Here is a 23079-nt window from a genome sequence, read left to right as displayed (position 1 = left end):
GTCTTTGGAACTGCCCTAAGAAAATAATTTTTTACCTAGTTTTGCAGGTTTTCAGATACATTGGAAAATGCACATTGTAGAAACAGAAAACTACAAAATTCAACCTACTAACACTTAAGGACCATCCCCTTGTTGAATTTATGCTTTCATTTTTCTCCTAAAAGACGGAGATCATACACGTTCTTACATGCTGTTCCTGCCTCTTCAGTAGAAAGATAAGTGAACGCTTTTTGCGTATGTGCACATACCAATACTATCCTGGATACTATATTGGGTCAGCTAATAACAGTTTTTGAACGGCAAACTGGAAGTTTTTTCTTATTCTTTTGTGGACAATTGAACACTCTCTTTGCTTCTATATACTATACAATACATCCAGAATCTCCATATCTGTATTGGTAGCCTTACTCCGGATCTGCAGAATCTCTTTTCCTGCGGGGTGCATGTTAAGCTTTTTGCATTCATGCCATTTATAGTGTGTTATATATTTTATGCTCTTTTTAAATTACCTCTGTGTTATTTCTTATTTTTTATATTTTAATTTTATATCATCTCATTTTATTGTTGGTCTAAACTAATCTGATGTGATATTACTATATTAATCATTAAAAGTTATCTTACATACCAGCGCTCCATACATCAATATTCTCAATTTCCTATATAGTGACATTTCAGTAGAATGTCCTCTGGAAGCAGCTAGTATGTCAGAGTAAGATATTTATTTGCAACACCATTTGATTGTATTGTCCCTGCAGGGCGCCTTATTAATTCTATGTATTCTTTTCTCCTAAAAGACTGTTCATTTTGGGGGTATTGAACATCATGTGAGCTGATATCTTTCAGTATTCTCTAAATTCCTGGATGAATGGCTCCTGGAGCTGTATTGAAAAGATGTCTTCACTGACTAGTTCATAGTAGAGCAGCCCCACCATGTACAGGCACAGACTCTTGTGCCTTCATAGCCAAAATACTTCACTATTATTATTATTATTATTATTATTATCTTTTATTTATAAGGCGCCACAAAGGGTCCGCAGTGTCGTACATGACATATACAGAAAGCAGTGATCCATAACACATAACATGATACATGAAGAACAAAATACATTAACCAGACATATTAAATTAATAAATATACAGGTAACATGGTAATGTAGATCAAATTTTATGAGCGACCGTTAGTGAGAGTGATAGTAGTAATCAGCAGGAGGCAGGCCTAAGCTTAAGAAAACAGGGCTATGGAAGCAGGTCAAGAGGTACAGAGGATGATGGAATATTAGAAGGAGAACACAAGGAAAGAGGGCCCTGCTCCTGAGAGCTGACATCCTAAAGGACTGGGGTGAAAGCCAGGACAAGGGAGTTAGGAGGAATTCTGATAGGCTTGAATAAAGAAATGAGTCTTAAGGACATGCTTGAAGCCTTTGAGAGTAGAGGCTAACCTGATGGAGCATGGGAGATCATTCCACAGCTGAGGAGCAGCCCGGGCGAAGTCCTGGAGGTGGGAGTGGGAAGAAGTGATAGGCCAAAGGGGCACCTTATGTAAGGTAACCAAAAGGTTGCGGTGTTTCCTGATTTCACGTCCAAAAAAGTTATACAAAATTCATATATGTGTAACGCATCCGTATTTTAAAATCCAATTTCCTTCAACGCTGCCCCCCCAGTAAATGGAATTTGTCAATGCCTGAATTGTGCCCTCAATCAATCTAGGAGGCAACATATTGATTGTGATATGCTATTCATTATTTCATGTACTTAAGTATGATCTGCTCCATTTATCAATTAAATCTAAATATATCTTATTAGCCCCTTTAATAGCCCTTGTTCCAATCACCACCACAAAGATGCACTTGGAAGACGACTTGGATGCCTCTTAGGATATGTGACACATTCAAGTGCTGGGGAGGGAGGTCTCTAAGTAACCAGACTCCCACTCCCCTCCTAAGTGCAAGCAGGGTGGTGGAATCCAGTCTCCTCCCAATTCAGCATTGCATCAGCAAGCACCTCCTCATTGTGCACCTGCTGGGGTGACCCCCAATTTGTGCATCCTAAGCTTCAGCCTAGACAGCCCATTGGTTAATCAGGCGCTGCTTGCTCCGGACTCTATCTTCATTCAGTAGATGCCTCTAATGTACTATCCAGAGCTGCAGGTACCTTGAGATGTGTCTGTGTTTTTGATGACAATTGCGTCCAACTCTACATCAAACCCTCAGTATGTACAATGGGACAGAGCAGGGTGGGGTGAAACATCACTGATGGGCCTTCTATCACAGAGCTATTATCAAAGCCTTTATGTATCTGCTGCTAAGTAGACATACCCCCAGGTGGCTATTTACTTGGGCAGAATCAGTTTGTCCACTCCCTCTATGAAAAATAAGAAACACCTGCTTCTGCCAATCATGATGGAGGAGTTAGAATCAGGTATTGCATCCTTTCCCAATAACAAGGCCCCTGGCATCAATCCATTTATACCCAAATTGTGAGAAACCTTTGACTAAGCACATAAAGAGGGATCATTGCCACCGTCTATGTGTAAGGCACTAATTATTATATCACTTAAGAAAAGATCCATTACTCCCATAACTGATATTAAGATACTGGGTAAAATTCTGGCCATGCACCTCAATAAAGTAATTACTAAAATTGTGCACTCCAAACAAGAAAGGTTCATGCTGAGCACATCCACAACTATTAACCTGAGAAAGCTATTCACCTATAGTTGCTTCACTAGGTACCACAAAGGCATATAATTATGCTGAATGGAGGTTCCTTTAGGAAATGATGTGCAATATTTGACTTTAAGGAAGGCTTTATAGGATGGGTACATCTATTGTGTACTGCTCCAGTTATAGTGCGGGGGCCAATTAGGGGGGGACCAAATCCCTCCCACTGGGGAGAGGCACAAGTCAGAGGTGTCCCTTATTCCCAAATACTATTTGTGCTCGCCTCTGGCCTGTATAAGTAGAGAGGATGCACACAATAGAGCCCTGAGGGTGGGTTGAAGAGTGAATAAAATAAACCTATGGGCAAATTACATACTTTTTTGAAGAAATTCCCTGAAGACTTTGTTAGAAGTTGTGGGAGATTCCAACAAATACTTGGGGCTTAGGGGCAGTTTTAAGGCCAGCAATAAGGCCTTGCTCTATACATCAAGTAGTAACTGCTGGCGATGTAACAAGCTTTGCAGTGGTACATATACCGCCTCAATACTTCAGTTATTCTTAGAATAAAGCATTTGGTCAATTGACAATATCGTTTTTTAAAAAATGTAAAAAAAATCATATTTGTATCTATTAATTAAAAAATTTGTTTATTTATTTACTATTAGCAAATCTGAAAGCCCAAGTCTGCGCGGATTCCCTGAGATTGGCAAGCTAACCCCTACAACTCCTGACCAGTATTGCCAAGGCAGCTGAGTATTTTATTTATAACAGATCAGATCTTTAACTGTTAAAATCATGGCTAGCGCTGCTTGTTAGTAAACAGGCCCCTTACAATCAACCAGAATAATGGGTAAATTTATCAAGCTACGAGTTTCCAATGGGTTTGAAAAATGGAGATGTTACCTATAGCAACCAATCAGATACTAGTTATCATTTATTTAGTTTATTCTATAAAATGTCCACAATCCAATTCTGCTAACACCAAAGGAGCCACTGGCTGGTATAAGCACAACTAAACAGGGAGACACTGAGTCTAACGCACTTTCGATGTTCACCAGGGACCCCCGCAAGGAGGTATGGGCTTCAATGCGAGAGGTATGCAGGTTGCGATTTTCCAAGTTAGTCAACAGCGCAGTGGTGTAATGAACAGGAATAGTCGAATGAGCCATTCGACACTGTATTTGTAAATTCGTATTTGTGGTGTCTATATATAGAGCTGGTTTTATTCTGCTCTGTGCTATGTTTGGGATAATACTTGGAGTTGGGTTACGAGTGGTCAAGAACAGCAGAACATTAGGATTGCAAGAGCAGGATGAAGATTTGGTGTACCAGTATTACTATTACTAGTACAGGTCATTTATTTGTTTTGCCCAATGACTAGTGTGGTTATCTCACTTGTTGATCACTGTGAGGATTGCTTTGTCCACTTGGATGTAGTAATTGTCTTTTATAAACACTAATAAAGGGACGTCACTGGTCACTCACCCTTGCACGTTGCTGAATTCCAAATCAGGTCCAGATACTCAATGAGGACTCATGTATGTGTTGTTCTTTTTTTTGCCAAATTGTTATTCTAAATATTGTAAATATTTAATGTTTTAAAAATAACAAAATTTACCTTCCGGTGCTTAATAATGCCATAGTGATAGATCACTAAATGCAAGATCAAGTCTGACTATCAATTGTGCCATAGCAGCTCAAAGTAGCCTAATCAAAACAGTATATCTTATATTGCGGGATTGCATACCTATACTTTTATAATATCTTTGTATTCAAGGAGCTTTTTGGCCAATTTTAATATTGCTGTACAGTCTTATCTTTTTGGAGACCAACAGGAATTTCAAGTGGATATTTTTTTGACTGTACCCTAATTAAGAATTGTAATATATGGCAATCAGCTCATATACCGAGAATCTTTATTTTGTATAGGTGCAATATAGGTTCCAGATAAAAGTTGCATTTTTTATGAATTATATGTTTTTTATTAGTTGTGATTATATGTGATTTATTAGTTGATTTTTTATTGCATTGAATTTATGTTTTTAATGAATTCCTATAATAAATATTTTTTGAACTATCCGCAGTTCACATATTTGTTTGTGGTTATAAATACATGTATGGGCTTCAATGCGAGAGGTATGCAGGTTGCGATTTTCCAAGTTAGTCAACAGCGCAGTGGTGTAATGAACAGGAATAGTCGAACGATCCGGGTCAAAACCAATCTGTATAGCAGTACAAAGAAATAAACAGAAGGTGAGTCAGGAACAAGCAGAAGGTCAAACCAAACGGACTCTGCAGTACCAAATCAGAATAAGAGAGTAAGCCAAGGAACAAGCCAGAAGTCAGCAATCAATAGGAAACACAAGAATTATCCACAAGGAGCACTGGAGGTGGAGTGAACCAATACTCTGGCACCCTAAAGCTGCCAGAGTGTTCTTTAAATATAGGGAAGTGCCCCCTGATCGGGTGATGCAGATTTTGGTGGTCAGAACACAGCTGACCACCAACAGGCTGAGGAGAGAGAGCATCCTGTTGCCTAGCAATAGGACACGATACCATTTCACATGCTCGTGCAGCGAGGCCCGAAAACCAGACACTGAGAAGAAACAGGCGCCCATCCCCTGCACCTAGGGGAAGTACGGGGACGGCACCTGATACTACTTTCTCTAATTTCCCCCCTTCCTCCCCTCCTTTCCCCCTCTCAGATCATCACCTTATCAGCTACACCCTCACCCCCACTACTTTAACCTCTATGCTGTCAAACTCTACTAACATTCCTCATGCTTGCAAAAATCTTAACTCTTAAATATTACTTTTCAACAGTTTGCCACCTCTCTCCAACACCTTCTCTCCCCATTTTCTACATTCTCCTACCCTAATATGGCAGTACCTTATTTTCATCAAAACCTGGCAACAGTCCTTGATCAAGTGGCTCAATCAACTCTTTACACTCCATGTCAACCTGTCAATCATAAGAAGCTAAGGTAATGCAAAATGTTAAAAAACTTTCTCATAAAACAGAGTGTCACTCTCGTACCTCTAATGATTTCCTTACATACACTGCTATCTACCACTCCTACGTAAATGCTCTGGACACTGCAAAACAAACATACTACCAATCTCTCATCTATGCTCAGGCTTCTAAACCCAAACGTCTTTTTAACACATTTAAATCTTTACTAGACCCTGCCACCCCAAATACCCCAAATAATATCAGTGACCAAGGCTTTGTTTCCTACTTCAATGACAAGATTAATAAGATCTGAATTGAAATGGTATCGTCTTCCTCGACATGCAATCGGCTCGATTCCTTCCCAGCACCCTCTGACACCCTCTCTTCATTTGATCCTACATATGAAGATTAAGTTTCCACTTTCTCCCTACTCTACCTCCTGTTCTCTTGATCCTACACCCTCATAAATTGGCAGATTGCTGTCTCCTTTGCTCATCCTACTTCTAATTAGAATCTGTAAATTTTTGTAAAAATTTGTTTTTTTTGTTTTTTCTTTCTTAAAAAACATTAATTAGGGTGTACTTAATGTCTACTGTACATAACAGACATTTATACAGTTACTCCAGATTGCAAACACTTGTTATAACATGCATACGTTACTGACGTAACTAGAACTTAGATTAGACCTCTAGCTGGAGCAAGAAATATGGCAGAAAACCAGCGTACTTCTGTGTGCGCCCGAGTTTACTTGGACATGGCTGCACGGGAATGCCCTTAACAGTGCCTACTTGTGTCGGCCTATTCCCCATCATGTTCCATCCTCAAAATCGTCAGCTGTAGTAAATGTCGTTTGCACTTGAAGATGACTGCGTTCTGGTGGCTGCGTTCTGTTGCATATCGTCCGGTTCTGAGCATGTGCAGAGTGATTTTGTGGACAATACGCACAAAATCGTCAGATATGTTCCTTAATGACTCAGACTCATTCTGTTTTTGTATGTGTATGTATATTCTATTTAATATAGGGATAAATGGCCCTTTTACAGTCTACGTTTATTCACCGTTGTGAACAATGGGTAGTTCAACTAAACAAGGAAGTAAAATATATAAATAAAATATAACAAGGTGAGTCTATAATTTTGTGAAAGTAATAACAATGTGAGCATATACTAGGATAACAGTTTATAAAAATAGCACATAAGGCTTAAGTAATATTAATAATGTCTGAGTATAACAAAATTAAAGATAGAATAGAAAAATGATAGCATATAATAATATAAAAATATAATAACATAACACTGTATATTATTTTTCTATTTGACAGCTATCTCCTCCAACAAGACAGCTAAGGGCAGATATGTTGAAGGATGGGTTGTGGTGACTGTAGTGCGTTTCAATATGGAATTTTCATGGTGTCATGCACACAATTTGTCATTTGTGTGACTTGGTAAAGTGAAAAATAGTGACATTCACATACACTAAATATATTCAAACTGGTACAAATTATACAAACAGAAATATGTACTATTTAAACCATGCGGCCCACCACACCTGTAAATGTGGCCCAGAAGGAGTTTTGGTTGTGGCAAGGGGGCAGCACTGTTAATGGAAAAAAAAAATCCTGCAAAAAAAATAAATGAAAATACTTACCTTGTGGTCACGCGGTCACGTCAGCTGGTACTCCTGCTCCCTCCCTTGTCTCCTCCTCCGTGTGGTGCTCGCAGTGAATGTCGGGCATGATGTCATCACGCCCAACATCCATTGCGGAGCGCAGCACAGAGGAGTCACCCGCACGAGAAGAACAATCAACAGCACAGAATTGGAGAAAAGAAGAGAAGAGGACCGGAGAACAAGCCGATTAAAAGGTAAGTTAAGGGGGATTTTTTTTATTCTTTCAAGGGATGCTGACAAGTGAATAAAAGTCACCTGGTTCTGGAGCATCATGGACCTTATCTCCCTGCTACATACTTCTACTTGTAATACTAATGGGGCATTATATATTATTCTCTTTGGCCCATTATAAGTTGTTATCCCTTAACTAACATAGTGGTGTCATTAGCAAAACAGGTGACAATTTGGGGTCACAGTGATGTATATGTCAGGTACCGCAGGCCTGGTCAGGGCACCCTGTTATACAATGCCTGGCTTAAATGCACTTTATTGATATTGCATCTAAACAATACAAAAAGTGATTATAGTATAATAACTAGAGAGGATTTTTTGAACAGGGAGATTGAAAGGTAAGTATAGGGGGATTTGAAAAAAAAGTGATATGTATATATATATATATATATATATATATATCACTTTTTTTCTCATATATATATATGTTAACTATGTTTTCTATGGTTTTTTGGATGATCAGCTATCGTTATTGTTAGTGTATCTTATGTGCGGCCCAAACCAACTCGTCGTCTTCCAATGTGGCCCAGGGAAGCTAAAAGGTTGGACACCCCTGATTTAAACCCATCTGTATACAAGACAATACATCTGCTACTGACTATTATAATTGAGAAAATAAAAGACATAGGAGTAAATGTATCAAGGTCCGAATTTTTCTGCAATTTAAAATCGCGGGAGATAAACAGTGATTTGAATCGCAAAGTCGCTATATGTATTAAGTAGTGTTTTTTAGTCTGAACTTCAAAATCGCTGTTCATCTTTCACGATTTGTACCGATTTCAAACTCTGCCGTGTTTAGCAAACTCGTCAGCATTTAGCTGAAAATCGACATTTGCAAACCAATACTAAGTTAATAATAATAATTTCTGATTGGTTGAAAGTTTGACATGGCAAACACTGGTCGATTTTAGGCTAAATAAAATTATATTATTAAAAAAAGAAAATGTGTGGGGTTCCCCCATTCAAGCAATATTAACCCTAGCGCTGCCAGCCTACTGCTGGTTGTGTAAAAATCGGGGAAAAATTTGCATGGGGTCCCCCCGAATTTCACGCAACCAGCACTAGGCAAACCAGCCGGGGTGGGTGGCACTATAGCCGGGGGACACACGGCATTTATAGTCTAAGGGGTTTTCCCACGCTGTCATGGGAAACCCCATAGACTATAAATAGAGCTTGCAGCTCTGTCATAGTCATTAGCATCATGTTGCTCGTACAGTGTACAAGCATAGTTAGCGTTGTGCATTTACTGGGTTTATTTTTTTAACAAGCATTTTCCAGTTTGTATGCACATAGTGGGGTCCTCCTGATCCGAAGATCAGAAGATTGTTTACAAGCATGGACATGTGGAAATGCAAATATGGGGGTCTATGTGACCCAAAGAACAGAAGATTTTATTCAAGCATGGACTTTTGGATATACAAATATTTTGGGGTCATCTTCAAGGACCTTATTTTGGAATACAAATTTATATGCACATGGTCTTACAAGCATTTTTGGATTAAAAGCTGCTGACAAAAGAAGAAGACATCATATTGGTGAGTATATGGGGTTTTATTATTTTTAATAAATATATGTGTTTTTAAAGAGGGTGTTTTATGTATATATTGGGGTTTTATTATTTTTATTAAAATGTTGTGGTTTCAAACAGGGTGTTGGGGCTTTTTTAACATTTTTGTTGTGGAACTACAGGTGGCAGACAGGCATGGGTGTCAGGGCATGTTGGCACTTGTGGTTCTCCAAGTAGAGATGGTCACTGACCCCCGTGTTTTGGTTTTGGTTTTGGATCTGGATTACCTTCGGGATTTGGTTTTGGTTTTTGCAAAACCACCCTTGCGTGTTTTGGTTTTGTTTTGGTTTTGTTTTGCAATTTTGTTTAAAAATCAATTTATTGGGGCCTAAAATAACCTAATTTAGTGCTCCACCTGTTTCTTGGATAAGTAAGGTAATTGTAAAGCTAATAAATTATGAAAAAAACAGTTTAATTCCTGGTAGGCCGTCATTAATTCTACACACAAACCAGATTGTCTTCCTCTCCATCTATGCCTATTGGCAATGCAGCCATCGTCTTTGGGTGTATATTACACCCTACACTAATAGTTAAATATATAAAGAAATGGACAAAGGCAGTTTGGTTTCTGTCTCTATAGGCCCCCTCCACTTGTAGAAAATAGTAAAAAAAAGCAGCCTGCATAGACTGTAGAATATAAAAAAAAAATGGACAAGGGCAGTATGGTATCTGTCTGCATCAGACCCCCTCTCCACTAGGAGTAAAATAGAAAACTATTCAGCCATTATAGAATCTAGAATATAAATAGAAATAGAGAAAGGCAATTTGGTATCTGTCTGCATCATCCTCATCAACATCATCATTAGCGCCCTCATCGCCTACAGAAATCTCCCCCTCATCCTCTTCTAATTACAAGTGGCATCCTCAATTTGTGTATCACCGGCTACACTCAGGCACATATCAGCAGAACTGCTGAAAGGGCCCTTCTTTATGGGTACACAAACAGAATGCTCACGATTAGACATACCACTGGTGGATGGACTCTCCACAGGGATTGGTGTCATTTTTGATTCAGAGCATACATTATCCTCTAATGCCTTACTGTTTTCTTGCAGATAGGCTTTCACGCGTAACAGTAGTTGTGCACCACTTTTAGACTCCAAATTACTTGGTCTTGCTTGGTCACGAGTGACCGTACAAGAGAAGGCTCAGTAACATTTTTAGATCTGCCACTAATAGAGAAAGGCCTCATTCTTTCTTTTTTTTTTTATCGGCAGTTAACTTTTCCTCAGTTACACTTCTTTTTCGCTTCAACACAGTAATTTTTTTTTGTGTGTGTGTTTTTTCCCCTGATTTAAAAAGACTATGTACTTTTACATAGGCTTTACCAGATGACGTACTGGGAAGACTACCATCAGGACTGATGCCAGCACCTCCTTGCTGATTCTGCTCATATGTGGACTGCTTTGAATCCATTTTAATGAGCCCAAACCACTTGTAGTGCAAAATATTCTATAGATGCTGCTGCTAAATATGACTTTTTGCAGCCAGAAAAATTAGTGTTTCACACTGGGGAATATGGGACACCCCAAAGCACTTTTAGTGCAAAATATTGAAAAAAATGCCTCCTCTATCCTCCTCTCTTCCTGCTCTAACAATTGCTAATAGAATTGGTAATAATAATAGAATTGAATAGAATAGAATTGAAATAATAATAGAAAGAATAAGGTGTACAATTATTGCTCTGTCCCTTCTCTAATACAGCCTGTGACCTAACCCTGCTCTCTCCCTCTGTCAAATGGCAATAGATTGCTGTGTAGGCGGGTATTTATGCTTTTCAAATATCGCGAGAACCGAGCTCTGAGATCCGACTACGCCACAATGACGTTTTGCCTCAATTTTGATTCCGCATGGGCGGGAGAGTACCGAGCCTGCTCAGATCGGTACTCGGATAGGCAAAGTTCGGGTGGGTTCGGATCTCGGGGAACCGAGACCGCCCATCTCTAGTTAGAAGCCATAAGTGAGTTCTGTTACCATATAAAGGTGATTTTACACATGGTGCAAAATTCATAGGTGACTTCTAATACCCTGAACTGTGTGATAGTGTATTGGGCTATCACTGTGACCACTCTTGTCTCACAATCCCCTGATCCAGCCTGCAGAGATGATTAGAATCATACTCCAAATCAGCCTGAATATTTTACCTTATTTTGCAATTTCCTTGGCCTAAATTAAGGTTCTGTTCAGCACATACACTCCAACTGTCAAAGAGTTAAACACACTCAGATTATTGGGGTAGTATATGTAGTATATAATGTACTAACCTACTATCCATGACATATATGCTTATCCTGGAGACATCCATGTCCTGTAATTTCCCTTATTACGCATTTTTTTTTTTTTGCTCCACTCTCTGCTAACCCTTAATTGACATAACAACAATGTTTTGTAATTAACATACTAATTGCAGTCCAGGTCCTCTTCTTATGGTAATGAAGGGCAGTTCTACTAATACCTGCGCTGGCCAACTCCAAACTAGGCCAGCCAGGTACATTAATTAAAGCTTCATTCTTTTTATTCATTATGTTATCATACTTTATTACATTCTTGTAAATTGAACTAGACCAGTCCCCGTAAGGATTGTTGCTCTGTATGTAGTATTTAAGGTTATGAATGTACGGTAGGTGCTGACTGATTTCTCTTACTGGTTGGGCACATGAGCCTAAGTGTCCACTCAGTATACATTTAGGTGCCCACTCACATCCTTGTTCTGGGAACTGCTCAGAGGAAATCAATCTGCAGACACGGGATTGCGGATTCAACTGGAAATGCGCATGGTCGCAAGAGTGCAAACATCACTTCAAAGTCCAACCTATTAAAACTTCAGGATCACACACTACATTAATTTCTTATTTTCCTTATTTCTCCTAAAATACATCTTGGATTAATCTTATTTATGTTTTAAATTAATCAAGAGAGTGAGGTAATATTAGTTTAATTAGCAAATGTCATGTGTCACATTTTTGTCTGTTAATTTTTTTTATTACATTGCTCTAAATTCAGTAAGACATGCACTTCCTGTATAAAGTGCATCTGAAAAGTGCAAAGCAATATACATTAACGTATAAGACCACTTATGGTTTCCACCATATCTGAGGACACTTGCAGAAGAAAAATGCTCAGCGACCCCCAGCTAACAAGAAGATGCCCCTGTCACAATCGACCTGCAAAATAACCAAATGGCCCTGATACACACAGCAGAATCTCCAAATCGCTCTTTATTACAATTAGGGCGTTCACATAGATTTCCAGCTGTTCTTCATATTTTCCGGCATATTATTATAATTATAATAAAGTGATGGCTTACATAAACTTAGCATTGCTTTGTCTGAAGTAGAGAGGAGCAAAGTTGCAGCATAATTTCATATTAATCAATTCTTGCGATGGAGCAGCCCATTTTGTAGGGGTGTGTCTGTTGAGGGGGGCTACTCCAACACACTTAGTAGAGACACAGATCACGGTTTACCTGATCAGCATTGCTTCAACAAACTTCTTATATTTTCTGTTCAATTTATACCTGGGATTTGTAAGTGTATCTCATTTTATTAGATTTGTTAATAACAGTTCACATGGTCTATACATCTATTTTCTTCTTTATTGCTTTCCACTCACTGCTCTTGTGAACACTTTTAGAAGACATTGACACAATATTAAGCACATTCAGAGTGCCTCATGCCTCAGTGATGTCACTAGTTCCTAGAGAATTGATAAGCTGCATTTGATGAATAATGGTTTAGCCCAAAAAATGACTGACTTATTTCTATATCTACAATTATGCAAATTTATTTCTCTCAGTAGCTGCAATGGCCATAACTTCCTTGCATGCTCCCAGGTCTCCCTCCACAACTCACTTTTTTATAAGTTACACACCCCCTGTCAAATTCGGCTGATTGGCGCAATTGGTGGGTTCTGTCTCTTTTAATTTGGCTCATGTGGGATGTGGATATCACTGCTGGATCTCTACAACTGACTTCCACGTGCAGCACCAGCATCCTGCCAAGTGCAGGTGAGCCCTGGCACAGACGACTGAGAGGTAAGACCAGAAATATCTCTGCTGGAGGTAGACTGGGGAGGGGGGATAATCAATGTGCTAGAGTAGAGGGGGAGGTTAAAACAATTGGGGGTATATTAATTGCTAGGAATGACTTGGTGATGATCATGTGGTAAATAAGAGTAGGGAGACACGCCCCATGTGGGGCTCCAAACAAGCCGCCTCTGACCTGGCGCCATTGCACAAGCTATCAAGTATTGTGTGTATCTTTTTTCAGCTGTGAAATGTTGGAGGGTATGCACAGCTTATCAATGCATCATATCAATACACAGTTATTACTAACATACCCTGCAGTAAACTGTGTTACAGCCCCTGCTGGCACAGGAAGGTAACAGAGCATATAACATAGCACTATGAAATATCACATGACATAACATTCCCTGCTTTGAATACTGAAAGGATGATTGTGAATATTAATAACTTGGCCATGTAGCCTCCTAGCTGTAGACGGCTGAGAATTATCCCAAAGGAGAGCAGAGGTCTAAGTACTATGTAATCATGATCTTTAAACGAAGAGTCTATCTATGAGCTCAGCTGTGATCATACATTGACACTCCTGCCCAGGACTGTAGCTATTATTTATTACATTGCCAATGGCTATCCCATACACTCTTAAATGAATTCAGTGAAATAGTACTTTTATTATTTTAAGTGGAAGTGACCTACATTTTATTTTTCTGTAACAAATGTCACTCCTGTACACAATTACACAAATATTACAGACATTAATAGAACTAGGGTAAGATGTCATAATAAGTTTAATAACATTGGGCCTGATTCATTAAGGATCTTAACTTGAGAAAGTTCTTATTTCAATCTCCTGGACAAAACCATGTTACAATGCAAGGGGTGCAAATTAGTATTCTGTTTTGCACATAATGTAAATACTGCCTGTTTTTTCATGTAGCACACAAATACTTGATAGCTTATTTGTACACTGAAATTTAAAGTTGATATTTGTGTGCTACATGAAAAAACAGGAAGTATTTAACTTATGTGCAAAACAGAATGCTAATTTGCACCCCTTGCATTGTAACATGGTTTTCTCCAGGAGACTGAAATAAGAAGTTTCTCAAGTTAAGATCCTTAATGAATCAGTCCCATGATTTTTATTTCCACAAGGTTGCACAATCCAGTAGGAAACAGACAGAACAAGATCTTATCAAGCGTCTTAGGGGTAAATGTATTGTTAAAGCGCAGATTTTCAATGATTTTGAAACCCATATTTAAAACAATTTTATTAAAGGCAATTTGCTGGGTTTTGTCTTTAATAAAATCGTCATTTGCAATACGGCTGTCAAAATCACTTAAAGTCAGCGATTTCATGGAACCGCAATTTAATACATTTACCTCTTAAAGTGTATCAGTTACCTATACACAGCGGAGGCAGACATTTTGAAGGCTACAACCATATTCAAGAGAATATAGCTTTCATCAATAAACGTAAAATGCCTCATGCATCAGATATCAGTCAACTCTACATTACTATATGACAAATATAAGAAACAGGAACACGCATTTTTGGCTGAAAAGCCAACATAGGGGTGTTACAGCCAATCAGGAGACAAGCTCAGACAGACAAAGATACATTATATAGCATGCACCACAGGAAGCCTTTGAAGAAAGTGAGTACATAGACCCCTTTCCATCTCAAACTGGCCTGCCTCTATCCAGCCAGACAGCTACAATCCTCCAAAGAGTAACATTATCTAGAAGACATTTCTACTCACACAGAGACCACATACAGTCTTTGACATCCAGTCTCATAAGATGCACTGCATTAAACCACAGACACAAATACAGCACTAAACACATACATTACATTAAAACAGACACATAAAATAATTCATATTGTGAACTAAACTACAGTTAAAACACACTACAGAAAATACATACCTTGCAATAAAACACAAACCACACATACTGCACTTTACAAAAACACAGTTAAAAACACACTACACTAAATAAATACACTGAACTATAACACAGAGAAACTGCACTAAAAACACTGCACTAAAGTACAGACACAACATACACCGCACTAGATAAATGCAGTGAACTTAAACATAGACACAACACATACTGTACTACTGTACTGTAATAAATACATACACTGCACTAAACCACAGTTAAACACACACTGCACTAAAATACAAACAAAAGCCCAATGATTTGTTCTCTCGCACTGGCCAACAGCTGAGTCACTTTTGTTAGCATAGTATATTTTTCCAATGAATTTGCATTTGTGCAGAGAGAATACAGCTCGGTATGAGAATGGGGCATGGATCTAGCATTTCCTTCAGCATTTCCCAGTTATGGAGCAAAGTGGCTGAGACAGATGGTTCTTAACTCTTAAGGAAGTGTAAAAAAATTTGGGAAAATTGTGTGGGAAAAATTGCCAGCATTAAAACACATACTGTTAATGAAATATTAGCAAAGGTTATGGCTTATTTATCAGACTTCAGTTTAATGTGATTAAAATCTGCAAAGGATAATCTTTAGCACTCCAGCTATTTGCTGAACTACATCTTCCATGCTGCTTGGTCTGCTATTAAAATTTGAAAAGGCAGCCAACCTTACACTGACTGAGCACAATGGGTGATGTAGGTAAGCTATACCTGGAGTGTTAAGTCAGTTATGTACCATATAGTCCCTGGCTGCTGAAGGCATCCCACACTGAATTACAGATCAGGGGAATTATATTTGTAAATTATATACTGTATAGACACTAGCACCTAAAGGTTCATTATTTAAATTAGCTCTTTTCTTGCATGTTCTATGATATCTTCTTCTACATCTTTCCATTCACCTCTTTCCTATAACATCTTTTTTTTCTCTCTCTCCACCTTTCTGTTCTCCTTCCCCCATACTCCTATCCAGTGTCTCCTGTCTTCTCTCCTTATCCACCTCTCTCCCTCCCTCCTTCCTTCTCTCACATCAGGCGGAGTTTCCAATCCCCAGCTGAGAGACCTCATTCTCATGCAGGAAAACACACACACAGCTTGTTAGGAAGAGGTGAGGATGGTCCACAGCTGAGAGATCTGTGACTTCCCCACACCACTCTAATAATCCCAGCAGGACCTGGGAGAAACAGGCAAGCTTCTGTTCTCATACCATCTCCATGACTAAGCCTGACGAATGCTCCATTATCATCACACCAACTTTCTGTCTGTTGAAGGCTTGTACGATATCAGACGCCTGTTGCTTATGAATGAATCTCGTCTCTGGGTGACCTGTTTTGTGGATCCTCAGCTTAATTCAGCCACATGGGTCTGTCCTTATATTTCAAAGCAGAATCAAAATCACAAGAGAAGATGCAGGTAATGTTTATTTTCCTAGCTTGCTCTTATTGTTGTTTCTATAAAAGAGTGTCCTCTTAGTATGTTCTAAACATTAGGATATGAAATGTTGATTTGGACAGTTCTCAGCATCATGTACTTATTCCCAAAAATGAGGTTTCCTTTCATCTGCGGAACACTTGATGGACTTTCCCAATAAGTGCTCCAAGAAGAGGGAACTCCCATAAGGATTGTTCCAATACGAGTCGTGACTTGTCTTTGGGAGGTTAAATCGACTCCCAGTATTATAACTGAATGTGATCGTAATTCCTCTGTCCTGACACAAACTCTTTTCCCCCAAGTCTTGATGTACAGTCAGGGTGTGCCCTTCAGCCTGTGAATATACAGTCAGCTTTTCCAGCCTTAATAAAAGAAACACGATCAAAATAAAGGAGGGTTTCTTTTGTGTACATTTAATTCAGCCTGCTCCTCTACTATGTGATGTGCAGCACTGGACCGTTATCATGAAGGATAGCAAGAGTTAATCCTACAGCCTTGTCAAGAAAACAGCAAGCAGCCATCGAACCACTAAATATCCAATTATACATTCATGAATCCATCAACCTGCCAGTGGCTCCTGACTATTACAAATCACAACTATGGACCATAACAGTAAGACCATTCCCTGGTGTATGAAGAAAATGACTGATCATACAAAACTACTATTTAACCCTTATAACTGGTATTCCTTCCTAAACAGCCCAATACAACACCACTACTAATTGATACTTACAAATCTTCCCCAAACTGCTCAATACTTTGCCTCCACTAACATGGTCAGTGATCAATATGGCCATATATGCAGACAGCCAGGTTGACAGATGATATATCATGATCAATGATTAATACCGCAGCATATTAAGAAATAAAATGTGTCTTTATTTTCAGGTCAAATGTATTTATTGTATGGGTTGTAACACAGAACTTTTAGTGAGCGATATTTGGTGTAATTAGTTTTCAAAAGAGAATTGACTTCTCAGCAAGTAGCCTGACCACAAGTGATATTGGCTGAATGGATAGAATAGCTTGTAAGCTAATTACTAGTGAATGGCTAACCACACGTGGAGTGAACAGATGGTCTATTGTGAAATATGGGAGGAACAGAAAACTACAAACTTTGCTTATCAGATCATGTCAAGAAAATTGTTTGAATTGTGTTAAGAAATACTGTGTATACTATGGCTATACTGAATGTGCCCTTTTAACTAAGAGGTTATATGCCATGTACATTGCATGTTATGCCCTTAATGTGGCTGAACTGCCATTCTTTATCAGGTCAATCATATTAAAATAGTATAAACAGACCTAGTTGCTAGTCTGAAAGAAGAAACCAATTTTAGATTCCATTCTAAGCCTGTACTCTACTCCACAATATTGCTGTCACCACCTGTCTCTGAAGAAGTAACTTCTGCTAAAAGGGATAAGGTCATGTTCTCCAATCACTTTGTTGGAGGTGATACATAAGAGTCCAGGTTTCCAACAGATGAGGTCCAGCCGTTAGACTCAGTAGGCCAAATAGCCAGATCACTTTTGGCAGTACTATGGCTATTAAGGCAATTAGAAATTTAACATAGGTTGATAGTAGTCATTCTTCAACCTTATTTACCGGCATGTCTGATAATGATTTGATTCCTAACCAAACTGCTAATTAAAACACCTCCCCTAAATGTTCAGTTCCTTTCAAAACAGCTTCTTACAATCACTCCAATGGATGCTCTTTTTAACTTCCACTATGCCTCCCTAACTACTTTTTATAACTCTTCCCCTAACTGCTCCATATATCTCCTCCAAAAAGTGCTCCTTACAACTCTTACCACTGACTGATCCTTACACCTCCATCCACTGACTGCTCCATACACCTCCATCCACTGACTGCTCTTTACAACTCCTACCACTGACTGCTCCTTACAACTCCATCCACTGACTACCCCTTATAACTCCTACCACTGACTGCCCCTTACACCTCCATCCACTGACTGCTCCTTACAACTCCTACAACTGAGTGCTCCTTACAACTCCTACCACTGACTGCTCCTTACAACTCCATCCACTGACTGCTCCTTACACCTCCATCCACTGACTGCTCCTTACAACTCCTACCACTGACTGCTCCTTACAACTCCATCCACTGACTGCTCCTTACACCTCCATCCACTGACTGCTCCTTACAACTCCTACCACTGACTGCTCCTTACAACTCCATCCACTGACTGCTCCTTACACCTCCATCCACTGACTGCTCCTTACACCTCCATCCACTGACTACTCCTTACACCTCCATCCACTGACTGCTCCTTACAACTCCTACCACTGACTGCTCCTTACAACTCCATCCACTGACTGCTCCTTACACCTCCATCCACTGACTGCTCCTTACACCTCCATCCACTGACTGCTCCTTACAGCTCCTACCATTGACTGCTCCTTACACCTCCATCCACTGACTGCTCCTTACACCTCCATCCACTGACTGCTCCTTACACCTCCATCCACTGACTGCTCCTTACAACTCCTACCACTGACTGCTCCTTACAACTCCTACCACTGACTGCTCCTTGCAACTCTTTGCATTGGCTTCTCCTTATACCTCCTTCCACTAACTGGTCTTTATAACACGTACCTTTTCATCACTGGTGTCTATCACATTATGTAACTCATACTATATCTATGTGTGGCTTTGTATATCCAATAATTTTCTGATTGAAATTAAACCTTTTTATAATCAATTTATTCTCACAGATTCTCACTTAATACATCCATATGACTCTTGCTCAACAACTCTAAAACCATTCTATGAACCTTTTCAGCTCTTCATGGTGTCTCTAAATGCCCCTCTCCTTTCTGCGCTCCATTACTCCAATGCTACTCATTGTGGCACTATGCTGCACACCTCTTTTCATAACTGCTCCTTCTGCCAACTACATATTGCTTCTATGATAATCCATTTGACACCAGAAGACAAGCTGTAGATTTTATAGACTACACAAACATCATGTCACACAGTATCCTGGTTTTCTGTTTCAGAGATATAGGAGCAATAAATTAGATGTGTGCTCAGAGGTGACATTAAGATTTCTCTGTGGATATGTGTTTAATTCTAGGTGTCTTGGGAGTAAACTCTTTTAGCCTTCTGGATTATCACTACTTGGAGATATTGTTATCCAGGTGACAAGAGCACAGGTTAGTGCTAATATGTGTCCTGCTAAGTGCTAAATCTCTGTGACATAAATGTCTCTTGTGCTGAGAAATAGATATTGACATACCTGTATTTGTTGCTTGTGTACAAAAGTGAACTGTGTGCTGACGTAGGAAGCTGTTGAGGGAAATAAATATGATGGTTTCTTATGGTCCTATATTTGCCATTCTAGATCTCTAAAGATGTAACGTAGCATGACCTATTCTCATTTGTTAACACGTGCTACCAGTATAATAGTTTTGTGTTGGTAAAAACACAATGCTTCAAAATTGTTAAAACATGTCTTTAGCATACGTTAGTTATCGTGCATTTTACCCATTTTTTATTGGAAATGTGTGAAGGAACTTTTAGAGTTTTCTATTAAAATACTGCTCTTTTCAACTTAATTTAAGACTTAAATTAATTATGAGGGGGCATTAGGAATGTCTTTATACATGACATTGGTGGAAGTGTGCTTACAAATACACCTTCCCGCAGAAGTGCAACTGGATGGTGCAAAGAGTGTGCCATGTTTAGCACAGGGACAAGGCACAATGTCCAGGACCTAAGAGGTGGTAGAGAATGTAATTCCCTTTGCAGGGAGAAGCACAAACGTAGGAGGATATCATTAATAAATAGCATTTGCACTGTGGTTTTATACTTTTGCAGCTTATAAATCTCCCATAGTGCCTCTCTTGATCTCACCTAGTTACCCATGAAGTACAGTCTGTTTCCTTCATCAGAAAAACTTTAATTATGTTTGAAAGATGATTCAACACCATTTTTGTAGTTATGTAATATAAAATCTTCCTCATGTTGGCATTTTGTCCTTGGTGTTAAAAATACCCTTATATTGCTAGATCTGAGGGTGCACTATGTGATGCCCCTTCCCTCCTTGGAAATGGCACCCACCACCGGGCATTGGGGACCACCACTACTCTTTACTTCAGCAGGCCGGAGATGGGTGCGGCATCCTCTGCACCTCAGAGTAGGGTGTGGAGCGTGGCCTTCACATCATAGTCAAGCACAACCCTCCCAGCCCATAGCAGACATGGAAAGAAGCAGCTAGCAACTTCTGGGGCACCAAGAGGAGGGGGCAGCAGGTACAAAGTAACGAGGCCCAGTCCTGACTGGGGTCCCTGGCTTGCCTGTGTGATGGGAGGAGTTACCAGACTGGTGTGGTCCCGCCCCCCATGTTTGCTATGGAATGGGCCCCAAGAAGTACCAGCCACGAAATTTTAGCAGCTTCACAGGTAAAAAGCTGGCAGCTGCTTTTTTTTGGAGTCCCCTAACCATTAACACCCTAGGCAACCGCCTGGGTATAGAAACTTGTCCTGGCTCTGTTTCTGCATGGACAGTGGGATAGACATGTTACTTCTATGTATTAGTAGGAGGTGAGAATGAAATGATTTGATGTCAGTGTATTAGGAGGAGGAAAAAGGTACATATCCTGATGTATGTGTATTAGGATGATACGAGAGGTACATGTCCTGATGTCTGTGTATTAGGAGGAAGGGAGAGGTATATGTTCTAATGTCTGTGTATTAGGAGGAAGGGAGAGGTACATGTTCTGATGTCTGTGTATTAGGAGGAAGAGAGAGGTACATGTTCTGATGTCTGTGTATTAGGAGGAAGGGAGAGGTACATGTCCTGAAGTGTGTGTATTAGGAGGAGGTGAGGTGTATGTATCCTAATGTTACCTTATTAGGAGGAGAGTAAAGGGGGGTGTCTTGATGCCTGTGTATTAGCAGGAGGTAACAGGTATGAGTGTTAGGTCCGTATATTATGAGGTGGGGAGTGGTAAAAGTTCTGATGTCTGTGTATTATGAGGAGATGAGAGGTATGTGTCATGCTGTGTAATAGAACTGATTAGTTTGAGTACTTTTACAATACAGTCATAGTATCACACACTTGTTTTTTTTGTTCCAGATAAAATGTAAATGTACATTATTTCCCAAGTCCAGAGCCTCATCATTACAACCCCTCTCTCCTGAGTATGCTGCTGGCCGGCCATGCCTTTCTTGGACTGGTACCTCCGGCGCTCATTGGCAACATGGCTGCTTTTAAACTGCTTGGTCCTCATGTCCCTGTGCTTCCAGTCTGCAACCACTTTTCCAAAAGGCTGTCATTCCTCTCAGGAGGATGGCTACAAGACTCTGCGGTGCAGCAATGCCCAGCTCACAGAAGTACCCAGAGACATTCCCAATGACACTAATCGTCTATACTTAGACTTTAACCAAATCACCTACCTCCCTTCTGATGCTTTCCGCAACCTCCCTGTTCTCATGGAGCTAGACCTTTCACACAATTCCTTGGGTAGTCTAGATGGTACCGCTCTCAAGGGCTTGAGTGACCACTTACATTCACTAGACCTGTCTTCAAACAAGTTAGTGTCTGTCAACAAGGAAGTCTTTGCTAACTTGAAGGCCAGAACAAACCTCTCTGGCAACCCTTGGATGTGTGACTGTAATCTTCAAGAACTTATTCGGATGGTGGAGTTGGACCCAAGTTCATCCAGTGGGATAGTGTGTGGTAGCTCTGTGCTGGAGGAGCACGCTGGAAAGCCCTTCATGCAGGTAGTAAAAGATATAGACCTATGCAATGCTTACAAGAGAACCACCGACGTGGCCATGCTCGTCACAATGTTTGGATGGTTTGCTATGGTGATTTCCTACTTGGTATATTACGTACGTCAAAACCAGGAGGATGCTCGACGCCACCTTGAGTATCTCAAATCCCTGCCAAGCAAGCACACTGAGGAGCCCTCTACACTCAGCACCGTGGTTTGACCTAGTGAGGGGACTGAATGAAAGAGGACTTATATTTGTAGACAAGTCTCTAAAAAGTGGAAATGTTATTTTATGTTATTTATTCACACTTAAGACGGAAGGTCCTTTATTGCTGTCATCACAGATCTAGCTAGTATGAACTAATTTCCGACGGAAGAAACACATTTTGGTGTCCTTACATTTTCAGATAATTTTACAAAACTCATTGATTGTTGCCAGTTATGTTGATTAGGCCTAATTAATTTTTTTTTTTGTTATGTACAATGTGCAAGAGAAATGTAAATACAATAATAGATAGCTCTAGAGTGCTTACGGTTAAAGGAAACAAAATACTCATTTTTGGTCTCACTTATATTTAAGTTGACTTGCCCATGTCTTTTTTTGGTCTTCATCAAACAGGGTAGAAATATTTTAGTTAAATTAATGCCTTTGAATAACGATACCATTATGAATCATTGATCCCCAACAAGACATAGAGGAATTGCATATACAGCTTGCCGTTGGTTTATAGCTCCAGTTTCATGTATATATGAAGCTTCAGTTATTGAGCATCTATTATATAGGGAATTATCTGTTACTCAAAATGGAATATTGGCTGGTATCAATCTTTTGGGAGAGCTGGAGTGGGCTTTATTAGTGCCCTTGTC

At 39.6% G+C, this 23079-nt stretch overlaps 1 protein-coding gene across 1 annotated transcript; it reads left to right on the top strand.

Annotated features, from left to right (window-relative positions):
• The first annotated feature begins 15946 nt into the window (after positions 1-15946).
• On the top strand, positions 15947-22735 carry LRRC3C (leucine rich repeat containing 3C). Its single transcript, XM_075215347.1, has 3 exons — positions 15947-16450; positions 19570-19648; positions 21573-22735. Exon 3 carries the CDS (start codon positions 21656-21658, stop codon positions 22430-22432), a length of 777 nt encoding a protein of 258 aa, XP_075071448.1. The 5' UTR covers positions 15947-16450; positions 19570-19648; positions 21573-21655; the 3' UTR covers positions 22433-22735.
• Positions 22736-23079: the final 344 nt, after the last annotated feature.

The sequence above is a fragment of the Mixophyes fleayi genome, chromosome 6, assembly GCF_038048845.1.
Source record: "Mixophyes fleayi isolate aMixFle1 chromosome 6, aMixFle1.hap1, whole genome shotgun sequence".
Classification (NCBI taxonomy): domain Eukaryota; kingdom Metazoa; phylum Chordata; class Amphibia; order Anura; family Limnodynastidae; genus Mixophyes; species Mixophyes fleayi.
Note: the sequence above shows the minus strand (reverse complement) of the source record. Positions and strands in the feature narration are given on the sequence as shown.